The sequence below is a fragment of the Camelus ferus genome, chromosome 6 (genome assembly GCF_009834535.1).
Source record: "Camelus ferus isolate YT-003-E chromosome 6, BCGSAC_Cfer_1.0, whole genome shotgun sequence".
In the NCBI taxonomy this organism is placed as follows: domain Eukaryota; kingdom Metazoa; phylum Chordata; class Mammalia; order Artiodactyla; family Camelidae; genus Camelus; species Camelus ferus.
Genome location: NC_045701.1, coordinates 31487421 through 31511876, shown reverse-complemented (window position 1 = coordinate 31511876; position 24456 = coordinate 31487421). Strand labels below are relative to the sequence as shown.

At 45.6% G+C, this 24456-nt stretch overlaps 1 protein-coding gene and 1 gene segment (V, D, J or C); one reads left to right on the top strand and one right to left on the bottom strand.

Moving 5' to 3' along the window:
* Nucleotides 1–6712, top strand: part of DAD1 (defender against cell death 1) — a 55872-nt gene extending 49160 nt beyond the window's left edge. Inside the window, exon 3 of the mRNA XM_032481662.1 lies at nucleotides 6469–6712. The gene's annotated coding sequence lies outside the window, so the exon portion shown is untranslated. The remainder of the gene's footprint in view (nucleotides 1–6468) is intronic.
* Nucleotides 1–24456, bottom strand: part of LOC102522345 — a 268545-nt gene that overhangs the window by 23567 nt on the left and 220522 nt on the right. The window contains 1 exon segment of the C gene segment in view: nucleotides 20040–20089. Within this exon segment, the coding sequence occupies nucleotides 20040–20089 (50 nt within the window).

Below are 24456 nucleotides of genomic sequence, written 5' to 3'. Positions count from 1 at the left end.
GCTACCTAGATAATAGATTAATGTGATTAGCATGTATCTGTCCTCCCTCCTGGGAACTCTGGCTGGGATTTCCCCCCTTTTTATTATTGAAATAAAGACTACGCCATGGAATTAAGCCTCTGAAAGCCTCTTTTCAGGGCACAATAGTATTGATGTTGGAGAAAATCTGAGAAGAGTCTAAGTGATATTCTCTAGACGACTCTGACACATTTCCTTCAAAAAATTTGCAGAATTTTGCCAAGTAATCTTATTTCACCAGCCAAAGGATATCGGCTTTGACTCCCATTTTTACTTAGGAATCAACACTGGTACACAAGCTCATTTTATGAGCACTTAGCAGATTTGCTCCTATCCCTGTAGGTTTTTTCCTCTTTTATCATTTTAAAATCTTTAAAAAGATTGTGAGCATGAGTGGAACAGGGGATATGCTTGGAGTATTAGAGATGTGGGACAGCATCCATTTTTTCCATTTTGTTTTAATGGCTTTCATCAATAAACCCCAATACTCCTTGAATGAAAGATTAAGGAGACATTTAGTCACCTGTGTGACTTAAGTCTGCAGGATAAGTACAGGCATCATGATCAATAATAACCAGGTACTTACTGGGACTCACTGATACGATGGTTCCTTTCCCAAAGGTCAGCGCACTTCCTCCCTGGTAGGCACAGTGAAATGAGGCCCTGCGAATACCTTGAGTACTTGCTCACTCCCTCTGCTGTGTATATAACTATAAACAATGGACACTTATGGAGCTTTCGGTGTTTGGGCGTGTAATAACAAAACTCTGTTATTTTGTGAGATGGAGGGTAGTGGTAGTTGCTCACTCAGTAACTATTCACTGAACACCTCCATGTGTAAGGCACTGTGCTGGGCACTGGGGATACAGCAGAAAGCCACTAGGACACTGTCCCTGTCCCCGTGGTGTCGCCAGTCTAGGGGGAGGCACACATAAACAAATATGGAGATCACATGAGTAAAATCAGGCTGGGTAATGGGATAGAGAGCCATGCTTGGTGGCTGGTTAGATTGGTTGGGCAGGAAAGGTCCCTCTGAGGACATCTGGAGTGAGATCCAAGCATGGAGGAATTAATTATCATCTCCATTTAAAGATAAGCAAATTGAGAGCCAGGCTCCAAGTCACCAGTGTCCATGACGGACATGGATGCTTAGATCATGCCTTCTCCCTGTCGAAGTACTAGATCTAGTTCCACCATGTAAGTACCTGGTTAGGAAAGGTAGTTCTTCCAGAGTGACTCTGGGATGTCATCTGGGCAATGGAGACTGTGGTACCGGCTGTTGAGGGCCAACCGGAAGAGAAGGTATTGGCATCTCAGAGTGTTTCTCTGATGGGTTTTCTGATGGAGCTGGCCACTCAGAGAGGGAGACTTCTTCCATTCTGCTTCCCTATTAAGCTGGCAAACAGTGCAAACCATTACCTAGCAAGATGAGCTCTTTTGGTTAGGATGGGGAGGATGTGGGGAGAGCTCGGCTCCCCACTAAATCTGAATAAACCAAGTACACTTAAATTTACAAAAACCCTGTTACATGTCTCAATAACTAATTGAATTCAAATTTCATGGCAATACTTACTAAGATTCACCTGCACCATGGTCCCCCTTCCAAATACCAGCTTCTGGGCGCTTGAAAACCCCACAGTGATCTATTTCACCACAAAAACCAGAGTGAGCCTCATTTTTCAAGCACAGGAATTCATCCAGCTTCTCTCACTTGGTTGAAACCCAGTTGAACACTAAGCGCATATTTAGGTAAAGTCAAGAAAAGTCTTCCACTCACACACTCTTCGGAACGGTAGGAAACTTCTGAAACCATTTGCTGCAAGCTCACAACCTCACACATTTCTCTCCCAACGTGCTCAGGTTTTTGAAGACCTCCAGGGATGGTCTGAGTCACCGATTTCTCACGTCCTATTTTCTCATAACGAGAAAGGTTCACCTTATATCCAAATTCAACTCTTGCTCTAACAATGCCAAAGCCCATGAAGCCCTTGCTCACCCTCAGATTTACTCTGAAATGGAATTTTTCATAAAAATCTGACTTTTAAAAAATCATGAATCGTCTGACTGCCCATGCTTTTCAAAGAGATTTCACATATATTATCTCATTGGAGACTTACAAAAATCCTTCACGCTCAGCAGAGCTAGACTCCTAATCTCCATGTCAGAGACGAACAGAGGGTAAGAGAGCTGCCCTGTGGGCACGTGGTTGGTGAGTGGCTGAGCCAGATTCACACGGTCTTTTGGCTCTGAGTTGAACACCTTGATGACTTATTTGTACGTGTTCATGTATTGATCATATTGCTCTGGCCTTCAAATCCCTCTCCCTTCTTTACTCTCTTCCCTAATGAAAAAGACATACTGTCAACAACAAAAACAATATTCACTGGCCCCTCCCCCCCCCCCGCCGGCCAAAAAAACCTCTCTAAACAAACCTCCAGCTCAGCTTTTTCAGAGCAATGTCTTTTTAATCCTCACACGCTTTCTGTGAGCCAGGAGATAAGAGTTATCAATATTTCAGTTGCATTAATTGGGAAAAATGAGGGCCAGAGGAGATAAATCAGGATGATGGTTATAGAGGCTGCAGCCTGAGCAGACAGCAATATATTGAACCTTAGAACACGTGGGACCCGGCCCTGCTATTGTGACCGCGTTCAAATCACTTAACAACTCTGAATAGAGAGAATCACCGCTTCCCATCTTCCCCAGCCTCCTAGGACAATCGGATAAAAGATATGAAGAAATGAGGAGAGTGCCTTAATTGTCTTCCTCTTCCTAAGAAGACAAACCTTAGAAAATATCAAGACAGTAGTATTGTTTACCTGCACTGAATTTGTGCATTCCTGTGTGCCTATGCATTAGAAACAACACTAAACATTTTTCAGGCAAGTTTGAGACTGATTAATTTGGGCTCACACAGCACACTCAATTTAAGATTGATGACTAGGTGTCTGCTCCAGTGTTGGAAACATAATTGTGGCCCAAGAGCTGGTACTCACTCGGCTTGACTGACACCCTGGTTCCTCCTCCAAAGGTTAGCTTGTTTCCTGCAGTGTTGGTCACACAATGATTTGAGGCCCAACAAAAACCACAGGGACCAAGGAAATCACACTCTGGAGATGCCTCACGAAGGCCATTTCCTTTGGCTGTGGTGGCAAAGTGGAGGGGTGGTGCTGTTTAGGGTAACCCTGTCCCCTAGCGCTGTGCCCACTTTGCAGAGCGAGAGTGCTTGTCAGTGGGCACCCACCTGGGTCTCACCCTTTCAAATATTTATTTACTTCTAAGCTTTGGCTGTTTGGACCTGGATCTGTGAGTGAGATTGATAATAGCAAATAAGACCTCACTCAGGGGCCCTTTTGACCACTTTTAACCCACAAAGGGACCTGAGAACAGGAAGACTTTAAGCTCTGGGAACCTTCAGGGTCAGGCTGTTCATACATCCAGACTGGAAATGCTGGCGAACACAGCCATACGCAGGCAGGCACCCTGTCAGGGTCTCTATATTCAATTTAGTGCCCAGGGCAGACCCTACAGAGAGGAAGGTACTTTAGTCCTGGGTCCACCTGGGCCATCTGAGCTGCTGCGCTTCCCTCGGTCCAGGTTTCATACCCAGCCATTCTACAGCCCATTCCTTGGTGGGGAGGAGGCTTCTTGGGGAAAGTTTACAGAATACGATGGAGAGGTCATTCGTATTTAGAAAGGGGCTGACGGAGCCTCTGACAGGGAGAGGACCAAGAATCACAGGGCTCCAGAAGAATAAAGCTTGTAACCTTGTCCCTCAGTCTGGCATGCCCAGTCTGGGTCGAGGGTCCGTATCCTTCCCCCGGCGTTGGATGTGGACCAGAGCCGGTGTTTCTGGATGCTCCCTACATGCTAGTGGAGCTGCCCTTCTGCTCTGCCTTGGGTGGGGATAAACACAGGCTCCTCTCAGATTCTTAGGTTCCTAAAAGGGACCCTATGTCATCTTGACCTTCCTTTCGCTCCCGCATCCTAGTCTACCTAGGAAGGGTGGGGGTCCTCCAGAAGCGGCCATACACATATTCCCTTAGTTTCAAGACAAAGGAAATTCATTCATCTCCCTTTTCAATTTTTTCATAGTAATGTTTTCCTGGAGTAGAAAAAACCCACTCACCAGGCCATACGATTAGCTGAGTTCCTCTTCCAAAGTACAGCTTCCCCAGACTTGAGCCTCTGTCGACACAGTGCTGGGCCCCTTTGCATGAACCTGGTCCTGATGTTCCCTGTCACTCTCTCCCCTGCCCTAGGGGACAGAGTTGAAAATTCACATCCATCCTCTTTAAGTGGCTTTAAGTCTTTTTCTTGGGCAGCTGACAGTCTGAGCTGGACAGTCAGATCTCAGAGGCTATCTCTCTCAGGGTACAAATGGTCTGTGCTAACAATAGTCTTCCCACCAGCAGAGGCCCCCTCCCATCAGAAAGCAATTACACGTCCTTTTGAGAGCATTTAAATTGAAAGGAACTTTGCTTCCCTGGTCCTATTTCCCAGTATAAAAGGCTGCTCACTTACTTGGATTGTCATTACTCGGATCCCTTTCCAAAGCTGAACTTGTGAAAATTCTGATAGACTAGATCTGTCCTCTGCAAAATCACCCCATCTCCCTCATTCAACCTCTGGTCCTCCCTTCAGGCATTCTTTTTTCTCTTCTTTCTTTTTCTCCCCCTTCCTGATATGGCTCTTTTTTTCCCCATTTACGGCTCTGGGAAATCATACCCCACCATCTTCTAGGTATAAAAATCCCAAATAGGCTTTAGCTCATGAATAATTCGATGGCATATTTCTTTGGCTATCAAAATAATAAAAAGAGAAGAAAGAGCTCTGAGTTCACCTTTTCATCCTCTAGGCTGGAGTCATGAGATCTTAGCACTTAGAGTTGAAAGGGAGCCCAGAGATGATTCAGTCTAACATCTAAAATGGCATAGAAATCCTTTCCACAGCATCGGATAGTCGGCTGGAAGGACCCAGCGTGAGGAAGAGTCTGACACTTCACAGAGCAGCCTTTCCACTGCAGGCTGGTTCTACTTGTTCAAAAAGATTCCAGAGGAGGCTGAGACACATCTCCTTTCATCCACTGGTTTTGATTTTGCCTTCTCTACTGACCCCTTCCCTCTCTAGATGACAGTCCTTCAAATATTAGAAAAGAGTTATTACCCCATCTTAATACAGCCCAGTGACATCCTCTCTTACTTTTTTCTTTTTAGGGACCTCAGATGATTTCAGATAGCTCACTTGGTTTTTATCTGACCGTGAAGCCCATGCTCTCAGCAAGAGCATCATGGCAAAAGCATGCCTGAGGAGGAGAGCCATCGGGGGTGGAGGAGGCGGCGAGAGATGCAAATGAGGTGGACAGGTTAGGGTCCTAATGCAAACTGGGAGAGCTTTTTGGAATTTAGTTACTGACCTTTGTGCTTCCCAGGCGGAAGTGCATGCAGTTGTACCCATCATTTTGTTTTAAACTGATTCTGACTTTTCCCTTCTTACTTACTTGCTCTTACAGTTACCGTGGTTCCTGCTCCAAAGGTGAGCTTGTAGTCATTAGAGCCACAGTGCTACGCCTTCCTACACAAACGCCGTCAAGACTGCAGAGGAGGGAGTGGGCTAGGGGGACAGGCGGGCCGCTGGAGGTCTAGCTCTGCCCCGCTGTGCTCGGAGCCCTTTGGTCACTATTTCAACCCCTTGCTCTGTTTTTCGCTTTCACTTAGTCTCCTCATCTGTGACAGTGGGGATGATAATATCTATCCCAAAGGATCATTAGGGAGAGTAAATGAATTAAAGTATGAGAGGCATTTACACAGTACTTTGCACATAGCAAGTGTTCAGTAAATGCTAGTTATTAGATTATTATTAAGATTCTTTTCATCTTTAAAAATACATATAATTTTAATTTGTCACAGCTCCTTTCTGAAATCTTGGACATTCATATACATCCTTTAAATGATATCCAAAGGCTTTTGTTTTTTCTTGTCAATTAGTAAAAGCAGCAATAGTTGAAATCTGGGAATTTTCCTTATACGGGATACCATCTTAAGAGTACGGTTGGCAGCTTCAGAATGTTTACTCAATCATAGGGTTTGTTTACTACATTTTATACCTGTTTAAGAGACCTATGAACAAGGAATGGTAAGTTGTTATGAGTGGGGACCCAACACACAAAATAAAAGAACTGAAAATAAATATAGACTGGTAAGAGGAATTTAGGATAATATATTGGTGGCTTTTTTTGCAGACAATTGTCACTTACTTGGCTTTACACTGAGTTTGGTCCCAGAGCCGAAGTACAGTCTGTTGGTGTTGTACACTGTGTTTACTAGCATTACAAAAAGCCTGGTGGGATTTCCCAAAAGGGAGATGTGATTTCCAGAGATGACTAAGCAAGTCAGGCCAAGACTAACTCAACCTCACCAGTCTTTTTTTTTTTTTTTTCTATTTTCCTAGAAAATTCAAGAACCAAAGTGAGGAATGAGGCAAGAAGACACATTCATTATCAGGGACAGGCGAGCTGAGGGCATCTGATTTTCTTCAGTGGTTTTATCGATTTCTCTTCCTTAGTTTTCTGCTTGGGTTCATTCCTGTGCCTTCCCTGCTCCCTATGCACAATATTTGAAACAAGGACATTGCAAATGAATGCTCGTTACCGTTCTCTTTTCCTAATTATAAATAAACATTTTCTTCAGGTGGACTGGATTGTGAGGAAAATCCTTATTCTGCCTTGAGTTCCAGGGCTATCTGGGAGCTTCTCTCCCTGAGTTGGACTGGGGTCAGTGTCACGCTTGATAACCTGACCTGAGCTTCCTTTTAAGGACACCTTGAAACACACCAGCGAGCTACCTATATTCTGCACGTGTGATGAAGCAAGATCGCTGTGTCCTATCTGTCAAGGACCTACATTATATAACCAAATGTAATTTAACAGCCCCAGCCCAGCCCCCACCATGAAACTGTACATTTTGGCTCCCCGCAAACCCACTCTCTGTCTGCATATTCACTTTAGCAAGGGAGAGAGAGAGAAAAAAAAGAGGCCGCAGTGTTGGCTGTCATTTGCAAGTCTAGATGAAACATTATTTATGGGCAAAATATTTTGCTGACGCTTTCAAGAGAAAGGAAACCTCAGTGCCAACAGCTAGATGCCCACACAGTTTGGATTTAAACAAATCTCCACAAATGAACACAGTTATGAGAAATAAAATAGAGGTGACTTCAGTCTAAGGCAAGTAATTATAATACTTATGCAGTTTGGGAGGGCAAGGGGCTGACTTGTTCTTACTTGTAGAAATGATAAGCAGGGTGTTACAGGAAGGCTCTGCTGGAAGGGCACCAGAGAGCTTCATTTAAATATCTCAGATCGGTACCTTTTGTGTTTAGTGACTTCTGGAGAAATCAGCCAGGACAGGCTAGCAATGTAGCTGGCCAGCTAGCCTTTGGTTTGGGATAGTTCCTGGTAAAACCCTCTTGGAGCATTTCACCTGGTTCTAGTGAACGTATTATGACAAACAGACGTTCCCTTTATGGACTCTGTTCCTACTCTTTTAGGTTAAGAAAGCTTCTTCTCAACTCATTTTCATCAACTCCTATTCCAAACTTAGCAAAAAGGCTTCTCTTTCTCTTTGGCCTGTGATAAACACTTCTCTTCTTACTTTACCCTTTTAAGTATGTGTTGTTGGTGTCTCTCCCCCACCCCCCACCCCCAGGCCCATTAAGTTACCTAAATGTACAGGATAAATATTTATAGATCACTGAATCCATGCGAATAGTAGTTAATTGTGGTGGCCTACCAGGTACAACCGTCAGCTGGGTCCCAGATCCAAAGGTCAGTTGCCAGCCGGAACCAGAAGAAACACTTGTGATGTGCCCAACAACAAAAACCAGAGGGAAGAGGCCAGCTTTGGCAGAGCACAGAGTACAGAGCTGGCGATTACTTTGTGAATCAGGCCTATATCACTGCCGGTCTAGGTTTGATCTGGAGTAACCAGACTGCCTATCTACAAATCATAAATAAAGCCTTCTTTTTCTTTACCATCCCACCTGCTTTTAGGAAATCTTGCCTTCTACTCTCTGCTCAGAGTTCTAAGCATCAGACATATGCTTTTAATACACAGAGAGGGCGAGCACTCTCTGATTTTAGAGACCAAATCAATGTTCACATATTTTCATCTAAGAAGACTCACAAGTCCAGGACAGAGAATATTTTTTTTTCCACCACTGTGGGCATCACTAGGTCACACCACCAGGAAACTGCCCAAATCCTTGAGTCATCTCTAGACTGAGTCCACCGGATCTAAATGAGGTATGGAGTAGATGTTAGTTATCCAGTTAATTTGGCCACTAGGTTGATATCAATACTATGATTTTAGAATGATCAAATTATCAGTGAACTTTCTAGTTTTCCACTTCACTTTTGGGCTATTTCCTTTCTCATGACTGAAGTGGCACCTATGTTGATTTAGCTGCTAAGACTTTAAAACCTCAACAAAGATCAATTTTGATATTTCCTAAGGTAGTGAGGATGGTATAAAAGCCCAAGAGGGAAGAGGATATGGATGGTCATATGGGAGGGGACAGTCTACCTTTGGAATGTAAGTTCCCCGAGGATAGCATCACATTGAATTTCTCCCCGGTGGGTCCCTGGTCTGAACGCTGAGCCTGGAATAAATTGGCTGCACAAAAATATTGATCAGATGTGTCTTGCAGATTCCTCAGACCTCAGGCCAGGAGAATTCATGACCAGGAGTTAAATTCTAGTCCTCACTCAGCCATAGGCTGGTTGTGGGGCCATGATCAGTCTCTTCCCTGGGCCTCAGTTTCCTTCCAAGCAGACAGCCAGAAAGAGAGGATTTTAAGGGTTCTCTCTGCTCCATGAGGCTATGCTGTACAAATTTTTGGCGTAAAGTCTCAGAAACAGGGTGTTCGAATAGTCCTTATGAATACACTTTTTTTTAAAAAGTGAGTTTTGACTTTGGAAGAGGCTAATCACAGTTATTCTGGTCAATGATCAAAATTTACAAGATTCCTTCTATAAATTGACATAATCGAAGCCAAAAAGAATAGCGCCTTAGAGGCTTGTTAAGGAATTAGAAGTCTTGTCACTGATTCCTGTACAAATCCAGGGCTCCAGATCCTAGCCAATATCCCAAGTAATCAGTCCCACATCTTTGATACTGCCACATATATTGTGGCAGTAATTCCCAGAGATTCCCCTACGTGGCCCATTTTGCACCAAGACATCAGAGCCTAGCCAGGGAGATTTTTGTCCTCCTTCTGTATGATGCCCACTCACCCTTCCTAAACATTCTTTCTATAGTGTATAATTGGGTCTAAATCAGCCCTTCATCCACAGACATTGCTTAATCCAGGGATACACATTTATACTTACTGGGCTTCACAGATAACTCGGTTCCCTGTCCGAAGATAAGCTTTCCTCCCTGGTTATAATTCACACAGTGCTACACAGCCTGTCAAAAACACATCCAATCTTCCTGAACACATTTCTAATCCTCCACTCCCCAGTCCACGGCAGATCTCTCCCACATCCCAGCATGAATATGGCTATCCATCTTACTGTAACTTTTTTCCTCATAAGAGGAATAAGGTACCTACACCGGGGGCTGATAGGGAATAATGAAAATTCCTATTTATCCCAAAATATTTCTATTTGACACCAAACTGAACTCTCATTCTCACTTCACAGCTCTGGGTATTGCTGTTCGGGGAAATGGCTTCCTTTCAAATATGTTTCTCATGATCTCAGTGAGAAATACTTGGCACCCGGGTTAAAATTAAGGGCAGGTGAGGCTCCAGGGAATTGGGCTTACCTGGGGTGACCACAATCCGGGTCCCTGCTCCAAAATTCAATTTCCCCCAGCCGTCAGTTGTCACACTGTGACAAACACCTCTACAAAATAGCTTCCCCCGAGAAGACAGCGGCTAAATGAAGACAAACTGCTCGTGGGGAAACAATCTTGCTACAAAATGAGGTAACTGCATGATCTGAGATATAAGCGTTTTCCCCCTTTCCTCGTCTAATTTCTCTTCTTTCAAGACACCAAGGATGAAGTATGCCAAGAGCGGTCCTTCCTGGGCTGCAGGGCCGGACACGGCACCGCTGGGGTTAACAAAGACTGGGCTTGGCGGAGACCGGACTCCGCAGGGACAAAGCCCACCATGGCTAGGAGTTTACCTGATGCCCAACCCAGTCCTCAGCTCCTCAGTTATGAAATGGGCATAACTCTAGTGGACTCTCTGGCTGAAGAAGACTTGCCATCTGAAGGTTTAACTGATTGGGAGTTTGAGAGCATGGACAGACCCCAAGGCTGGGTTATCAATGGGATCCTGGTGGGTTTCTTCCCCTCCATACCTCCCAGAGCTCCCTCGAGGACCAGGAAGATGACCAAGCACTGGGCCTCTGTCTGCTCAACCCCTTCTGGCCCAAGGAGGCCCCACGGAAATGGGAGCAGGACCTCCTCTTGGAGATTGTCATACTCAGTGCACAATTCAAATGGCATGCTACTTACTCGGCTTAACAAGCAGCCTCGTCCCCTTCCCAAAGGTGAGGGAGAAGCCTTGTCCTCCCACACAGTGATTATCTCAGCATCAAAAACCTGTCAACTCAGCTTCCCCCACACAAAGCCCTCCTGAGAAGGGAAACCTCCGATGCACTTCCTGCAGTATTATTCACACGGGCCTGCGATTTTCCTCCCCAAAAAAGCATCCCTCCCACTCCTTATTGTCCTCTTCCTCCGGCCTCTGAGGTCACAATGGGCCCAGGCCTCAGGCAGGAGCTGATTCTGCTCCCACATCTCTGTACTTACAGGGCAGCACCGACAATCTGGTTCCCCCACCGAAGGTCAGACCCTGGGCATAGTTATTCCCACAGTGCCCCCGGGCTCTTCAAAAACCCTGAGAGCTCCCCTGCTCCTCACCCCACATTCCACACATCTCAACACCATCACCAACCTAGGGACCCAGACCCTGTGTTTTTGGCTTTAGGATGCAAAAACCAGCCTGCCTGTCCTGACCAGTCCTGAGATCCTGAGAACAAAGGGAGTTTGGGATGCGACAAGCAAGGGTTCCAAAACGTAACCCAGCAACCCCCGTGTCCCCCGAAGGATGCAGCTCTGCGTGAATGAGCCTGAGTTTTTTCACAGAGCGGCTCCGGGATGAGAAGAGGCTTAGAGGTTTCCCTTATTGCTCCTCCTGCCTCGAGGCAGGGCTGCACTTCAGTCAGCCCTGAGAGGAGGGTGTCTGTCTCCTTTCAAAAACCCTCCAGAGAAAGTGCTCTGGCAAACTGCTCCTGACAGCTCATTTTCACCGTTCACAAACCCATTAGGAAGGTTTTAGCACTAACCTAACTCCCTTCCTCTTGCAGTATTAGCCACGTCCTGTGGTCGGAGTCCTGGCGCAGCTGCAGGACACAGCGTCTCCAGCTTTTGTTGAATGCATCCTTCCCCAGATTGAGATCCGTGGCTCAAGCCTCACGTTTCCGCAGGATTCACTGGCCCCATTTGCCTCTAGACACTAACCTCCATCTCTGGGTCTGAGAGTTTCATTTTGGGGCTCTTTTCAGGCACCCTATTTCTCACGAGTTTTACTGTCCAGAGGAGCATAAACAGTCTGGGGACAAGCAGCCCTTCCCCGTGACGCTTCCATCCTCTCCCTGACCCTGTCCCTTCGCACGCCGAGCCTGTGTCTTGGGGCACTTTGGAGGGAGTTGCACTGGGGTCAGCTTGGTGAGAGGCTGCTGTGAGGTGTCAGTGGCGGCAGCCCCTCGCCCAGCTGTACTGGGAACAGCATCCCTGCTCTAATGGTTTCTGGTGTCGCCTCAGGAGCTCTGGCCACTCAGCTGTCTGTAGAAGCCTCTCCCCTGTCTTGACACTTGGACGATTTTGTATTTAAATTAGCTGGGATTCTTTCTATTTCCACTCAGACACTTTCCAATCCCAGGTGAAGGGTTTCATAGCACAGGCTGACATTCTCCACCCTCCCCCATGCCAGCTCTTCTCCTGATGCATGACAGAGCCTTGACAGCAGAGCCAAGGGGCCAAACCAAAGCTCTGCTTGTGTGTTGGAGATGAGGTTTATCATTATTATTAATAGCTAGGGTTTAATGAGCTCTTTTATGTTTTGGGCACTATGCTAAATACTTTGGCTCTGATTATTTTATTTGATCCTTATAAGAACTCAACAAGGTGGGAATATTTTTATCCCTGTTTTATGGATGGGGAAATCAAGGCTCAGCGAGGGTAAGTAATTTGCCCAAGGTCACACAGTTAGTAAAGTAGTGGAGCCAGGACTTGAATTTAGGTTCTTCTGTCTCCAAAGCTCATGCTCTACTGAGCTTACCCATAGTGTCTAGAGGGGACACATAGCATCTCAGAGATGCTGTCGAAGTAGAGTCAATGCTGAGTCTTATATTCTACAATAGAGGTTTTATTCTCAAACTAGATGCCCAAAGTTTTAGTGGTTCTTTTCAGAGATTTAAATCGCAGTGAGGGGACGGGTGATCGAAGTTAGATGTGTAAAAGTACTTTCCAGCAGTAAGGGCTGCTACATTTTGGAATTGATTACAGAGAAGCTGAGGACCTAGACCATCCTGCCCTAGACCAGCAGACAGAGTCAAAGCCTATCCCATGTGGTCAGGGAGCGTGTAGGGAAGCCTGGTCAGGGGTGGTGGGACACTGGGTCCCCTCTGGAGGTCCTTCCTGGCATCCTCAGTGGCTCGATCACTGTTTATAGCTCTATTTCTTTGAAAATGTCATATATGCTCCTGAAAGTCTCTCACTGTGAGTCAGAGCAAGTGTGTGTGTGTGTGTGTGTGTGTGCACGTTTCATTTTAAAGCAGAGAGAGGCAGCAACTCTCTTTGGCCTGGGGAAAGAACATTAATAAAGAGCCCAAGCAGATGCACAGGATTAAAGTATTTTTCAAACTAACGATTTGATTGATTGCCCCCAAAGGCACAGCCAAAGAAGAACACAACTTACTTGGCTTCACAGTGAGCGCGGTCCCGTTCCCAAAGGTTAATCTGCCTGCACTGGTGTCACACAGTGTTCAGTGCTATTGTAATAACCTTGACTCGGGCCTCTAGGAAGACAGGTGGAGGTGGAGGAGGCAAGCAGGAAAACAAAACCCGAAATGACTGCCCGTGGCCAAAACAATCTCCTTGTAATTAGGTTAGAACGTGGGATGAATACTAATCACTAGCAACTTCCCAGCCTGGTTCTATTTGCAGAAATTTTCCTTGAAAGAATGAGCCTTGGCAGGAGCAGCTCCTGGGAAATTCACTCCAAGCGGCTCCTGCTTGGCCTCCCGGGATCCCGCCTTGTTTGTTATTCCTGAAGGCCCTTTATCTATTTCATCCAGTTCCTGCCTTTTTTTTTTTGGACTCTACTTTCCCTGGACCTTCCTCCTTGTGGAGGTTCACATATTTTCTCAGGGGGAGACTACACGGATCTTAAACACCAAGTACAATGCCGCAGGGAATAGGTGCGTTAATAACCTTGTTTTCCAACCGGTATCACGAACTGCCCAGCACAAACCAAGCAAAGAAAACGCCGCCTGTGTTTTGACAGCTTCTGCATGATGGAAGGCAGGCATCTTGGGAAGAATAATTCGCCAGAAAGAAAAACTTACTTGGTGTGACCAGGAGTTTGGTGCCCTTCCCAAAAGTGAGTTGGTAACCCCCAGCTCCAGAGTACACACACAGTTTCCTTTCTTTGCAAAAACCCCACAGATGCTGAGAAAAATCAAACCACTCACGGCAAAGGAGCAGTGCGGACAAAAGCTCAGGTTGTAAAAATAACCAGCAGACAGGCAAAAGCGGAGGGCTGTTACAGAGACTTGCTGTGGGTGGACCATCCCTCAGAGCCCTACAGAGACCTGGCTGGATGTCAGAGGTCACCTAGCCCATCCTCCTGTCTTCAGGCTAAGTATTCTGTGACCAAGGACCTGTCTAGCTTTTAAGAGCTCCTGGGAAGGTAGCTCTCTGCCAACAGACTTTCTGTTCCTATATCTAATTGAAATCTGCAAACTGCAGTCTGAATTCTTTATGTCTTGACCTTCTTTCCTTGAAGACAGGAGATTTCATGTCAACATGCTCCAGATACAAACATAACACAACACACCAAACCAGTCCCAGTGGTCACCTTTGGGGAGGAACCTGATGTTGAAGGAAGGGGATGAAGGTGAATATTGGCTTGATCTGTAATTTGAATTGTTTTTACAATGAGAAATTTTCATGTATTACTTAGATGTATTAAAATTAATAACAACATTAAATAGAAATCCACAAAATATTTAAAAATGGCTCTTGGATCTTAGACAAGCCTTCTTGTGCTCCCCAGGCTTAGGAGTCTTGGGCTGTCTGTCCTAGGGTTTTGGCCTCCTGGGATCGGGGATGGGAACGGGGCCAGGACATGTGGCCAGAGCGAGCTGGAGGCACTGAAGCCAGGGTGGGTGAGCTCCTTGCGCTTGCCCGTGATTGTCTGGCTGGCTTTTGAATTGTGCCAGAGTAGCCTGTTCACCTTCCCACCCAGCTCTCACTTCCCAGCTCTAACCAGATCTTTCTTGGGGGAAAAAGCATTCATAGGCACATTGAAAAGAAAACATTTAGGGGAAGAAGTCATTGCTGATCAAACTTAGGGACAGCCAGGGACACTTACTTGGAATCACAGAAAGTCTTGTGCCCTTTCCGAAGACCAGCTGCCGCCCTCCTGAATCCCCACAGTGATTGTCTCCATAACAGAAACTCTGAATGCCTGACCCTGGTGCTTTTCTGGATGTTTCCTCATGTTAATCTCTTCCCCTGGGTAGAACCACCCAGAAATCTCCCCACTTAGCCATAGTTTTTTTTTTTTTCCCCCTTTGCATGTCTTTGCCCCCTTCTCCCTGATCCTCTACAAAGTGTGGTACAGTTAAGATGCCCCTGGCTCTGACCGTCTACTCTGCCGATACGAGCTTCCATGTATGGAGCTGCAGCCCAGGAATGTGTTTGGAAACTGGCTGCAAACTTCCAGCTTATTGTTAGCCTGTGAAAAATATTCTAGAGGAAACCTCTGTCTCTGGCCTCATAATGAACTCTCTGCTGAGCTAGGAACAAAAAAGGAGTGGCTGCTTTTCCTAAATGAAGAAAAGGATTTGGAAAATGGGACAGAGTAAAAAGGCCCAACACAAGATGTTGTTCTTGGCTGATGTACCATCTTTGTTGCCTCTGGCATTAAAGTAGCTCTTAAAAAAGGTATCCCCCGCCCATCCCTGGAACAAGGGAAATGCAAAGGCCTGGAGCATCAGAGCCAGGAATCTTAGCAGAGGCCAGACAGAGAAAGTAGGTCTTTTATGAGGAGTGGAAAGAGAGGGGAGGCTGGGGTCACTTCCAAAACCGCTTTGGTTGGAGCCAGAAATCACACTGGGTTTAACGATGTCTCCATACAAGGTCCACTGGGGAGAAGTCTGGGGGGAGACTTGAAGATAGGCTTGTGACAAAGTGTCACAATTTTTTATTCTTAATAATTGTATAAACAGTGAAAAAGATAATTGATATTTTAAGCAGCAAAACATGGGCAGGAACTTTCTGAGCTCTAGAGGGTAAAGAATGCGATTTTGACTAAGCTGTGGAAGGGCCAAGGACGGTGAGGGCAGAGGGACCCAGGACCTAGAGGCTGCCCACTTGTCCAGGGGCCTAAGAAACTTTCCCCACCCAACACCGAAACCGCTCTCACTCAATGGGAGCCAATATCAGAAAATCCCACGAACAGCACTTACTGGGGAGAACGTGCAGCTGAGTCCCTTTTCCAAAGACAGTTGTGCCAGAAGTTTGTCACACCGTGATTGAGGCTAAGACAAAAAACCCGAGTGCCTTCTCAGGAAAGCTAGATGGGCTTTTCACCATGGGACAGTTTCTCCTCTGCCGTAATAAACAGGCCTCATGATCTCTTCTGCTCTCTTTCTCCACGTCTCCTGGTTGTTTTGCTTGAATTTTATGCTGCTTATTGCACACGTGCAGAGAGGCAACTGGATGGCCTCACTTGACACTGAGGGCAAATTGTAAGAGCAACAATTCAACCAACTCCTTTGTGGCAACTAACACAATTCTGTTATGGTAGGCAGAAAGTGGCTAGAAATCCACTCTTCAGAGCCTCAGGAAAGATGGGAGCAGGCAGGGGCTGTGTCAGACACAATCTGAGTTTCATCTGAGCTAAAACTGCATGACAGAGCCCTCACCTCGCCCTGGGCTCTGTCCTAGAGTGGCCACATCGCCAAACACTGAAGATACATTATTAGGCCAAGCACATGTTTGCTGTGCTCGTTACAGCCCTGCCCTGGCTGGGGGTGGTGGGGGTTGTCCATTTGGGTCCAGAGGAGTTCTAGTCTTTCAGGAGATAGTCTCCTTTCACAGTCCATGGATCTGTTCTCTCACCACTAAGGGACGGACACTGGATGGTGTTACCACCAGTCCTGACTGGGTCCTTGTTTGACTCATAAAGAACCAATCAATCCCACTGTCTCCTCCTCATTGTCTACCTGACCTTCAAAATGCTCTCAGGGCAGTTATTAAACAAGATTAGCATGGGTTGGTCATGTTAATAGATTTAAAGCAAACTTATGGAGTCTTCCAGCTTGTTTCCTTGTCTTTGGGCATTTCCCCCAGCTAAACCGTTCAAAAATAGGCTATTTTAAAGCTCCTTGGGCTGGTCAGTCCATCAGTCTCAATTATAACCTACTGTGCGGCTTAACAGCCCAGTCAGCTTGACAACACCTGCCTCTTGATACTATTTTTGGATTGATATTTAGATGGGCCCCCTTGTCTCCAAAATGACATCCCACGGATACCCCTAGGAATGCCAGGCTCCTGCCCTCCTCCCCAGTGAGGTGTGTTTAAAAAGTTTTTACTCCGCATGGAGGAATTGATCATTAAACAAAAATCCTGTCATCATGCCTGCCATTTTCTTTCACTCTGAATTCCCTTTCAGGTGTTAATAAGCCGTCTGGGATCGTCAATTCATCTCAATTGTTTTGTTTTGTTTTGTTTTTTCCCCTTTCATTGCATTTGAATAGCAAAGCTGGGTTTTTACTTTTTAGTTGTTAAATTTGACATGTATGGGACGAGATGTGGACCTTTGTCAAAATGGGACAATGTGTGGGTTTTATATCGGATCTTTTAGAATAAATACATATGCAAGCATGAGCGACAAAGAAAGTAACTTATCCACATGTGTAGCGTTTAAAATGAGATAGATACTCATTTTTAGGAGAACGGAAGACAAGTTCTGTGGGCAAAATCACAGCAAACACACAAATCATTGCAGAACGTAGTTTAAGGGATACTACGGCGATAAATAACTCATGATTCTAATATCTCTTTGGAAGGAGGGGAGCTGAGATACCATAGTAAAGGCAATTTGGGATGGTCTCATTCTGCATCAATTTATCATTATCGCTCTAGTCTCAACAATCATGAATGTTTCATGTATTTTGCAAAAGTCATTTTTCAAAAGGTACGTTTTCTACATATTAAATTAAATCTCTTCTAACTTCACAGGATTTATTTGTTTGGTCAAAAATAAATAGAACATGACCACTTACTGGGCTTTACCACCACCTGGGTTCCAGTTCCAAAGAAGATTCTGGCATTATTATTCCCACAGCATTTCCTGCCTTTACTGAAACCCTTAGTGAAACCCCATCACACACAAGGCATGGTGGTGAGGGGGCAGTTGGACTCTTTGTCAAAATTTTTTTTCCTACCTCTCAGAAAATTGGCCTTTTATAATAGGAAGAAAAAAAATTGGCTCTGCTGTATAAACCAAATCACTTTTATTTAAAAAGACCAAACTGGGTGCTTTTGTATTGTTAGGCTTAAACTGCCAAGGCTGGATCAAACAGTTTGTTAGCAACTCTTGCTCTCGTGTGTGTGAGCTCAGCCCTAGACAGACGGGTCTGAAAGGATGCTGCATCCCTGTATCCAAAGGGATGTTTTCCAGCTACAGAGCCATCTGAACTCCTATCCAGCCTCCACCCAAACTCCACAGTCCTGTCCCCTACTCACTGGCCAAGGTATTTCCAAGCTTTCTCACCACATAATAGTGTCCATGTGGTAGCCTACGAAGATACTTCAACAGGGAGGAGTAACAAGAGGCTAAGAGTCCTATCTTTTCTCAAAGAAATGCCACCACGGACTCACATGATGTTTCAGACAGAGGACGGGAGGGAGTTATGACACACCATCTCTTACACTTTAAGAAAGTTCAGTCTTGAAATAAATGAAAGAAGTGAACATTTTCTAAGGAAAATTGTATCCTAAAGGCAAGGATAAGGGCACACAAGAGCTCCTTTATCATCAACTGAGCATTGGCTGGGCTTTGATAGACATGGAGTATTGAAGGAAAGAGAGGGGTGAGCATCCAAGACAGTGATAGCAGGTCTTGGTTAAGAATAAACGACAGAATTTTAAGCTTGGAGAGAGGAGAAGACTTGATCTCATCCCCAACATGACTTGTTGCTTCTCCAGATTTGGAGGGAGAGTTCAATACTAATTTTCTCTCCTCTTAGCCTGGGAGCAGTATGTGTCCAGAACAAACCAAAAGGATGTATTCCAGGGAAAACAAAAGGGAGAAACAAATGTAGGACATACAGGGAAGGTGTTACACAGATCACCATTTTAATACTGAGCTAAGCCACCCTAAATCTCATCTCTGTCCTCCCCTACCCCTGGTCAATTGTGTCTGCCATCTCAGCAGTCTCCCCAACCATAGCTCTGGGGTCTCTTTTGGAAGATGAGGAAGATACAACTTGCAGAATAAGGTGCTTAGATCAGCTGACACACTAGGAACAGGTTAAGGTTGTGTCTACATAGGTAAAGGTAGGACCGGTTGGTGAATGACCTGGAAATCAGGGTCACAGAGCAGAAAGCCTGCAGCATTTAGATGGGAAGAATTTTTCTACGGTAGTTTTTCTTCCTGGAATTTATCTTAGCATTAGCCCATTTCCCTTCTTTGGCTATGGGGGGCCATCCAGGAAGATGGGGAATTTGAGAGCCTACGTATTGTGGTAGATAAGGGATGAGGGTGGGGTAAGAAGTCGACCTTCAGCCCTCCTTTCCCCCAAAGAGTGGCTGTTCCTTCCCACTTGTCAGGGACACAGACACCCACTACTCACGTACTTGGCTTGACAGAGAGCAGAGTGCCGGTCCCAAAGATGAGCTGGTTTCCAGCACCCCCGTAATTCACACAGCCCTTCAGAGCCTTACAATAACCCTCAGGAAGAGGCTTGGCAGGATGGGGGTGGGGGGATGGGCTTGGTCTTCCCCGGTTAGGAACACCTCAGTCTCGCCACTGCAGAAACTCACTTGCCAGGCACCCCTTTAGGGGCCATACTCCCCCAACGTGCCATGATGCTGCCTTTCTTTTTTTCCTTTAATGGAGGTACTGGGAATGGAACCCAGAACCTCATGCATGCTAAGGATGCACTCTACCACTGAGCTATACCCAGTAGAGGACACTGCCTTCTAAGATACATCCTTGTAGGGCTCAGGCTGAGGCCCAGAACCCTAGGTGATTCACCAGCAAGTGACCGGGAGCTTTGCAGGCATCGGCTCCCCATGCAGGACAGCAGCCGGAGGCGAGGATGTCGGACCAGCTGCAGGCATTACTTTTCACTCCCTGGTCTTTGACAGTAGCCCTTTCCTTTTTCCTCTGGATTTTCTCTTTTAATAGAATGAGGCTGGTTATATTCTTGGGAAAGCATTCCAACCATATCAGAGGGAACTGGATACCCCTTAACAACCCAGCTCTGCTCTCTTGGAGGGCTGCTTAAGCATTATTCATTCTGGAAGCAACTACATCAAACAAGAGAGCTGGTGGCTGACACAGCTTCTTGTTGGGAGTGAAAACCCCATTTGGGTAGAGTGCATGGTCTCCAGCAGGCTGGATTTTTCTTAAAAATAGAATTTTCATGCTCTACTTCGTGTATTATTCAACCCGTGTCTCCTCTCCGTTACAGTCACATCTCTGAGACTTACCTGGCTTTATAATTAGCTTGGTCCCAGAGCCCCAGGTCAACTGATAGTTGCTATCCACACAGAGACAAAAACCTTAACAAAAACTTCCACTATCCTTCTGGGGAGCCTATTAGGGAGAAATCCTGGATAAAAAGTCCAGAGCAAAGCACAGAAAACAGCGTTGGAATATTGACTATTGAAGATTATTTGCTCATTTAATTACATTTGATTCCCTTGCCCATTACAGATTCCAGACAGAGATGATGACAATCGAATGACTAAACATCCAAAGTCAATCTCGGTCTCTCTGCATAGAAGGGAAGCATAATTCATAAACAGTTTTCAAATGGGAGAAGTTGAACTTGCTTCACCTTCCCTGATATTTTAAATAAAAATGTGAAAGAGAGAAACAGATCATTTGTTTGAAGTCATAATGCATCTGATTCTCTAGTGTCTTATTTCCACTGCTGATGAGATTCTAGTCAGATCCTTGGTATTCACATACAGATTAAACTGATTTGGTTTGCAGAGAGCGCTCTCTGTGAGACAAGGCATCCCGGGGGACCAGGGACCAGGCAGCTAGAGGCGTGGAAGGCCCTACAGAGCACAGGGTTCAGGAGGGTGGCCCAAAGTCCTTTGAGGATGAGCCAAAGCAAGTTGGCTGTTTGTACAAAACATCTTTGCAAAATCGCTTCTAGGACTTACTTGGAAAGACGTGTAATCTGGTTCCAGCCCCAAAGATGAGTTTGTCACTGTTGTAGGACACAGTGATACTGAGGTCTACAAAAACCCCCTGAGCGCAGCAGGGCGCTCTGCCATTACATCTGGCCCTCCACTCTTTCCCCATCCTTGGCGCCAGGTAACTACCAACAGCAAAGATCTGGGGATACATTTAGAACAGCCTTGCCATTGTCAAGCAGTCAGGTTTTGTTTTGGTTAAGTTTCATCCCTGGCAAATTCCTATGGCCTGTGCTTATTATGTTTTCAGTTCACAAAGGTGACAGCTCAAGATATTTCACTGAAAGAAAAGAGGGCATCTCCAGCTCTAATGGCAGTTCTGAGTTTTTCGAGTTGGACTTAGATTATTTAACTTGTCTGCGCTTTGGCTTTTCTGTCTGTGAAATATGAGTGATGACGGGTGACCCTGTTTGCCTTCCTAGATAATATTGTGAAGACAAAAGGGCTGGCGGTAGAGCAGGAGGGTCCAACACGGCAACGCGTTTTGAATGACGTCAGGGAAATGAGCTTGTTTAAGGCAAGATATTATTAACACGAATAGGAGAGAACATGTGAGCTCAAGTGTATGGTCAAAATAACCAACAAAGAGCTTTCTTAGTAAAAACTGAAGGAGAGTATATCTGTCTTGTGTGTTTTCCCCCAAGAAAGTTGGTGGACACAACCACTTAATCTGCCAGAAGAGACAAGCCTGGGAAAGGTCAGCTGAATGCTGAAGTCTAGCTGCCGGGGACTGAGAGGAGATAACCGCCCTCCCACAGCAGAGAATGGGCACAGATTAGCGTCCCGCGACATGCTGATTTCCCTTTGCTGTTGGCAGTGTGGATTGAAATCAGTCACAGTTATTTTTGAAAATGAATTTGATCGTCTTACTGGTCAAACTGGCAGTGTAGCTAGATCCAGAAATCATATCCCATCAGTGACTAGCTGGGAAATGGGGGCGGGGGAAGAACGCCTCTGTTTGACTTATAGACAGACCAGCCCTCAGAAACGAGAAAAAAACACACTTACGTGGTGTAACAATCACTTGAGTGCCGGACCCGAAATGCAGCGCAGCCCCAGAGCCTGTCTGCCCACAGTAGCTGACTCCACTACAAAAACCCTGCCACCTCTTCAGAGTCGCACACCTCGAGTCAAGGTGGAAGCTACAGTGTCCCAAAGTAGGAGAGGATTCAGACATGTATCCCTGAGACCAGGGTGGTCCTCATTCTGTGGCAGACCTTCCACCAGAGGCTCGTCCTCATCCTGGGCCCAGCTCCCGCCTTGATGCAGGTGTGCGGTACCCACGGCGGCCACCTCCGCCTCTGGGGGGCTCTGCTGGGGCCCGCCCTCACCCTCGGGGAGGGTTCCCTCAGCTGCTTGAGCCTTTGGAGAATCACCCAAGGAGCTAAGAAACTTTTCAGAAATACAACTGATGGCCAGAGAGGCAGGTGGCCTCTTTGGTGTGTGGTGGGGTTGGTGCTGGGGGTTGGGGGGGCATGAGAGTCAGGGATCACAGGAGGGAGAGAGGAGTTAGCGAGCGGAGTGGGAGATGGAAGGAAAGGCCCTGGAGTGGAAGGGTCTGAAGACAGAAGTAAGAAGGGCGGACATCCAGCAACAGCTGATGTCAAAATTCATCCCGCTCTGCTGTGTGAGAACACAGGAGTTCCAGGGGAAAGAAATGTCCCCGGCTCTGCCAGTTGCCCTGACCTATTTACTACCTTTTAACCTCCTGCAACAACCTCTCCCAGTGCAGCTGAGAAGGGCCACACCACAAACGGCCGCCCCCCTCCCTGTCTCGTTTCTGTCTCACGGAGCCATCTGCCCAAATGTTCTACACGACAGGGCAGACACAGAAAGAGACTCAGGATTCTGTTTCTTTCTTTCTAATTAGGCTGTCAATCTGTTTAGCTAATAAGTCCTACGAAGTGTCTTAATCTCTTCCAAGGAAAGGAGTCATATAAATGCAAAACAGCAGCAGCCATAAGTCAAATGGCTTGCTGGGGATCTTTTCTTTGTGTGCTGAGATGTTATTAAATAGAAGGAAAACTTGCCCCGGTGGAGAGAAGACAGACTGGGGCAAAAAAACCCCACCACAGCATTTGTTTTTATTAGGCTGAGTCTATACAGCACAAAGTAAAACAGATCTGGCAATTATTTAGGTAATGTGACAGTCAATTCAGGTGATTTTGAGCACAAAAAAAGTGTCTTGAGGAAGGGCCCAAATATTTGGATCAGCCACTGACATTAATCAAATTAACTGGACGATTGTGCTGTATAGACACCAGCTAATAAATGGGCTCTGAGATGGTTCTTCTGAAAGGGTTACATTTATAAACTTAACATTAAAACTGGCCCAATATTTATCCCCACTCTTTTCATGTCAGCACCGCAACTGACATTTCCCATTTTTTTCTTTCAACACCTCTTACATTTTGAGCTGCGAAGGTAAGGGTGACCTTCTCTCCCTGGAGAGTCTTATCAGGTTAACACACGGAAGCTCATTTAGAAATTCATTAGGTGTCTGGGACTGTGAGAGCTGGTCCTTAACAGATTAAGGGCTTTTCTCAAGTGGCAAAGGACTTACGGGGAATGACGGTGAGTCCTGTTCCAGTCCCAAAGACAAGCCGGTTTCCCCCGGAAGTTGGCACAGTGTTTCTGCCCAGTACAAAATCCCTTTACTCGGGGACACTTTCTTCCTCTGTAAAGCTCACCAGGGGTGCGCCATACACATTTTGACTCCTACTTGCTGATAGCTTTTTACAAACCATCTTATGGAAAATGCTGTTTTCCATGGTTTTTAACCAAAAGCAAATAAAAAAACCCCCAATCATCAACAGTTTTCCATCTCTCCTCCCCATTTTTTTTTCAAACAAAGGCTTGTCATTTCCATGTTACCCATTTTCCCCTTGACAGACAGTTCTTAGAGAATTCTAGCAGCTACAGGAGTGGTTTCTACTGTAACATGCTATTCTGTAAGATCACCTTTATTTTTGGTGCACCTTTCATGTTTGATGTTTTTATGCCTCCCATGAATTTCTCTCAGTGTTACCCTAGACACTCCAGACCTAGCTCACCTCAAGTCCTGCTCTCTTTTTTTTTTGCCACTAGCTGTAACCAACTGGGATAGAAAGGACCATATCCACCAGGCTTTACACATATGCTCCTTACTTGTAAAAAAGAAAAATAAAACCTAAAAATATGAGTCTTTGCTTAGAAATTGAAAAGGTAGAGAAGATTAACCAAAGAATAATCTTACTGGTGACTATGGCTCCTTCTGGAACATTCAGACCTACCTGGTTTTACTTGTAACATGGTTCCCTGCCCAAAGGCGAGTTTTCCTGTGTTACTAGAGCCACACTGTAATGCTGCCCTTTACAAAAACTTTAAAAGGAGATCACTTTTTCCCCCTTCCTTCCCTCCAGTAACCTGATCTAGTAACAAAAACTAGTATTTATTGAAGACTTACTATGTGCCGTCACTATTCAAGGCCCTTGGGAGGTACTAACACTTTTTATCTTGTAACAGTGCAGCAAACAAGGTACTATTATTATCCCCATTTAACAGATGAGAAAATTGAGGCATAAAGAGGTTAGGTAATGTGCCTGCAGTCACATGGCTAATAAACAGCAGTGTTAAGGTTTGCCAGGCAGTCTGATTCCAAAATTCACCTATAGTGGCCATACCTTTCATTAGCCTTAAAAAATTCTGGGTTCCCCTTTAA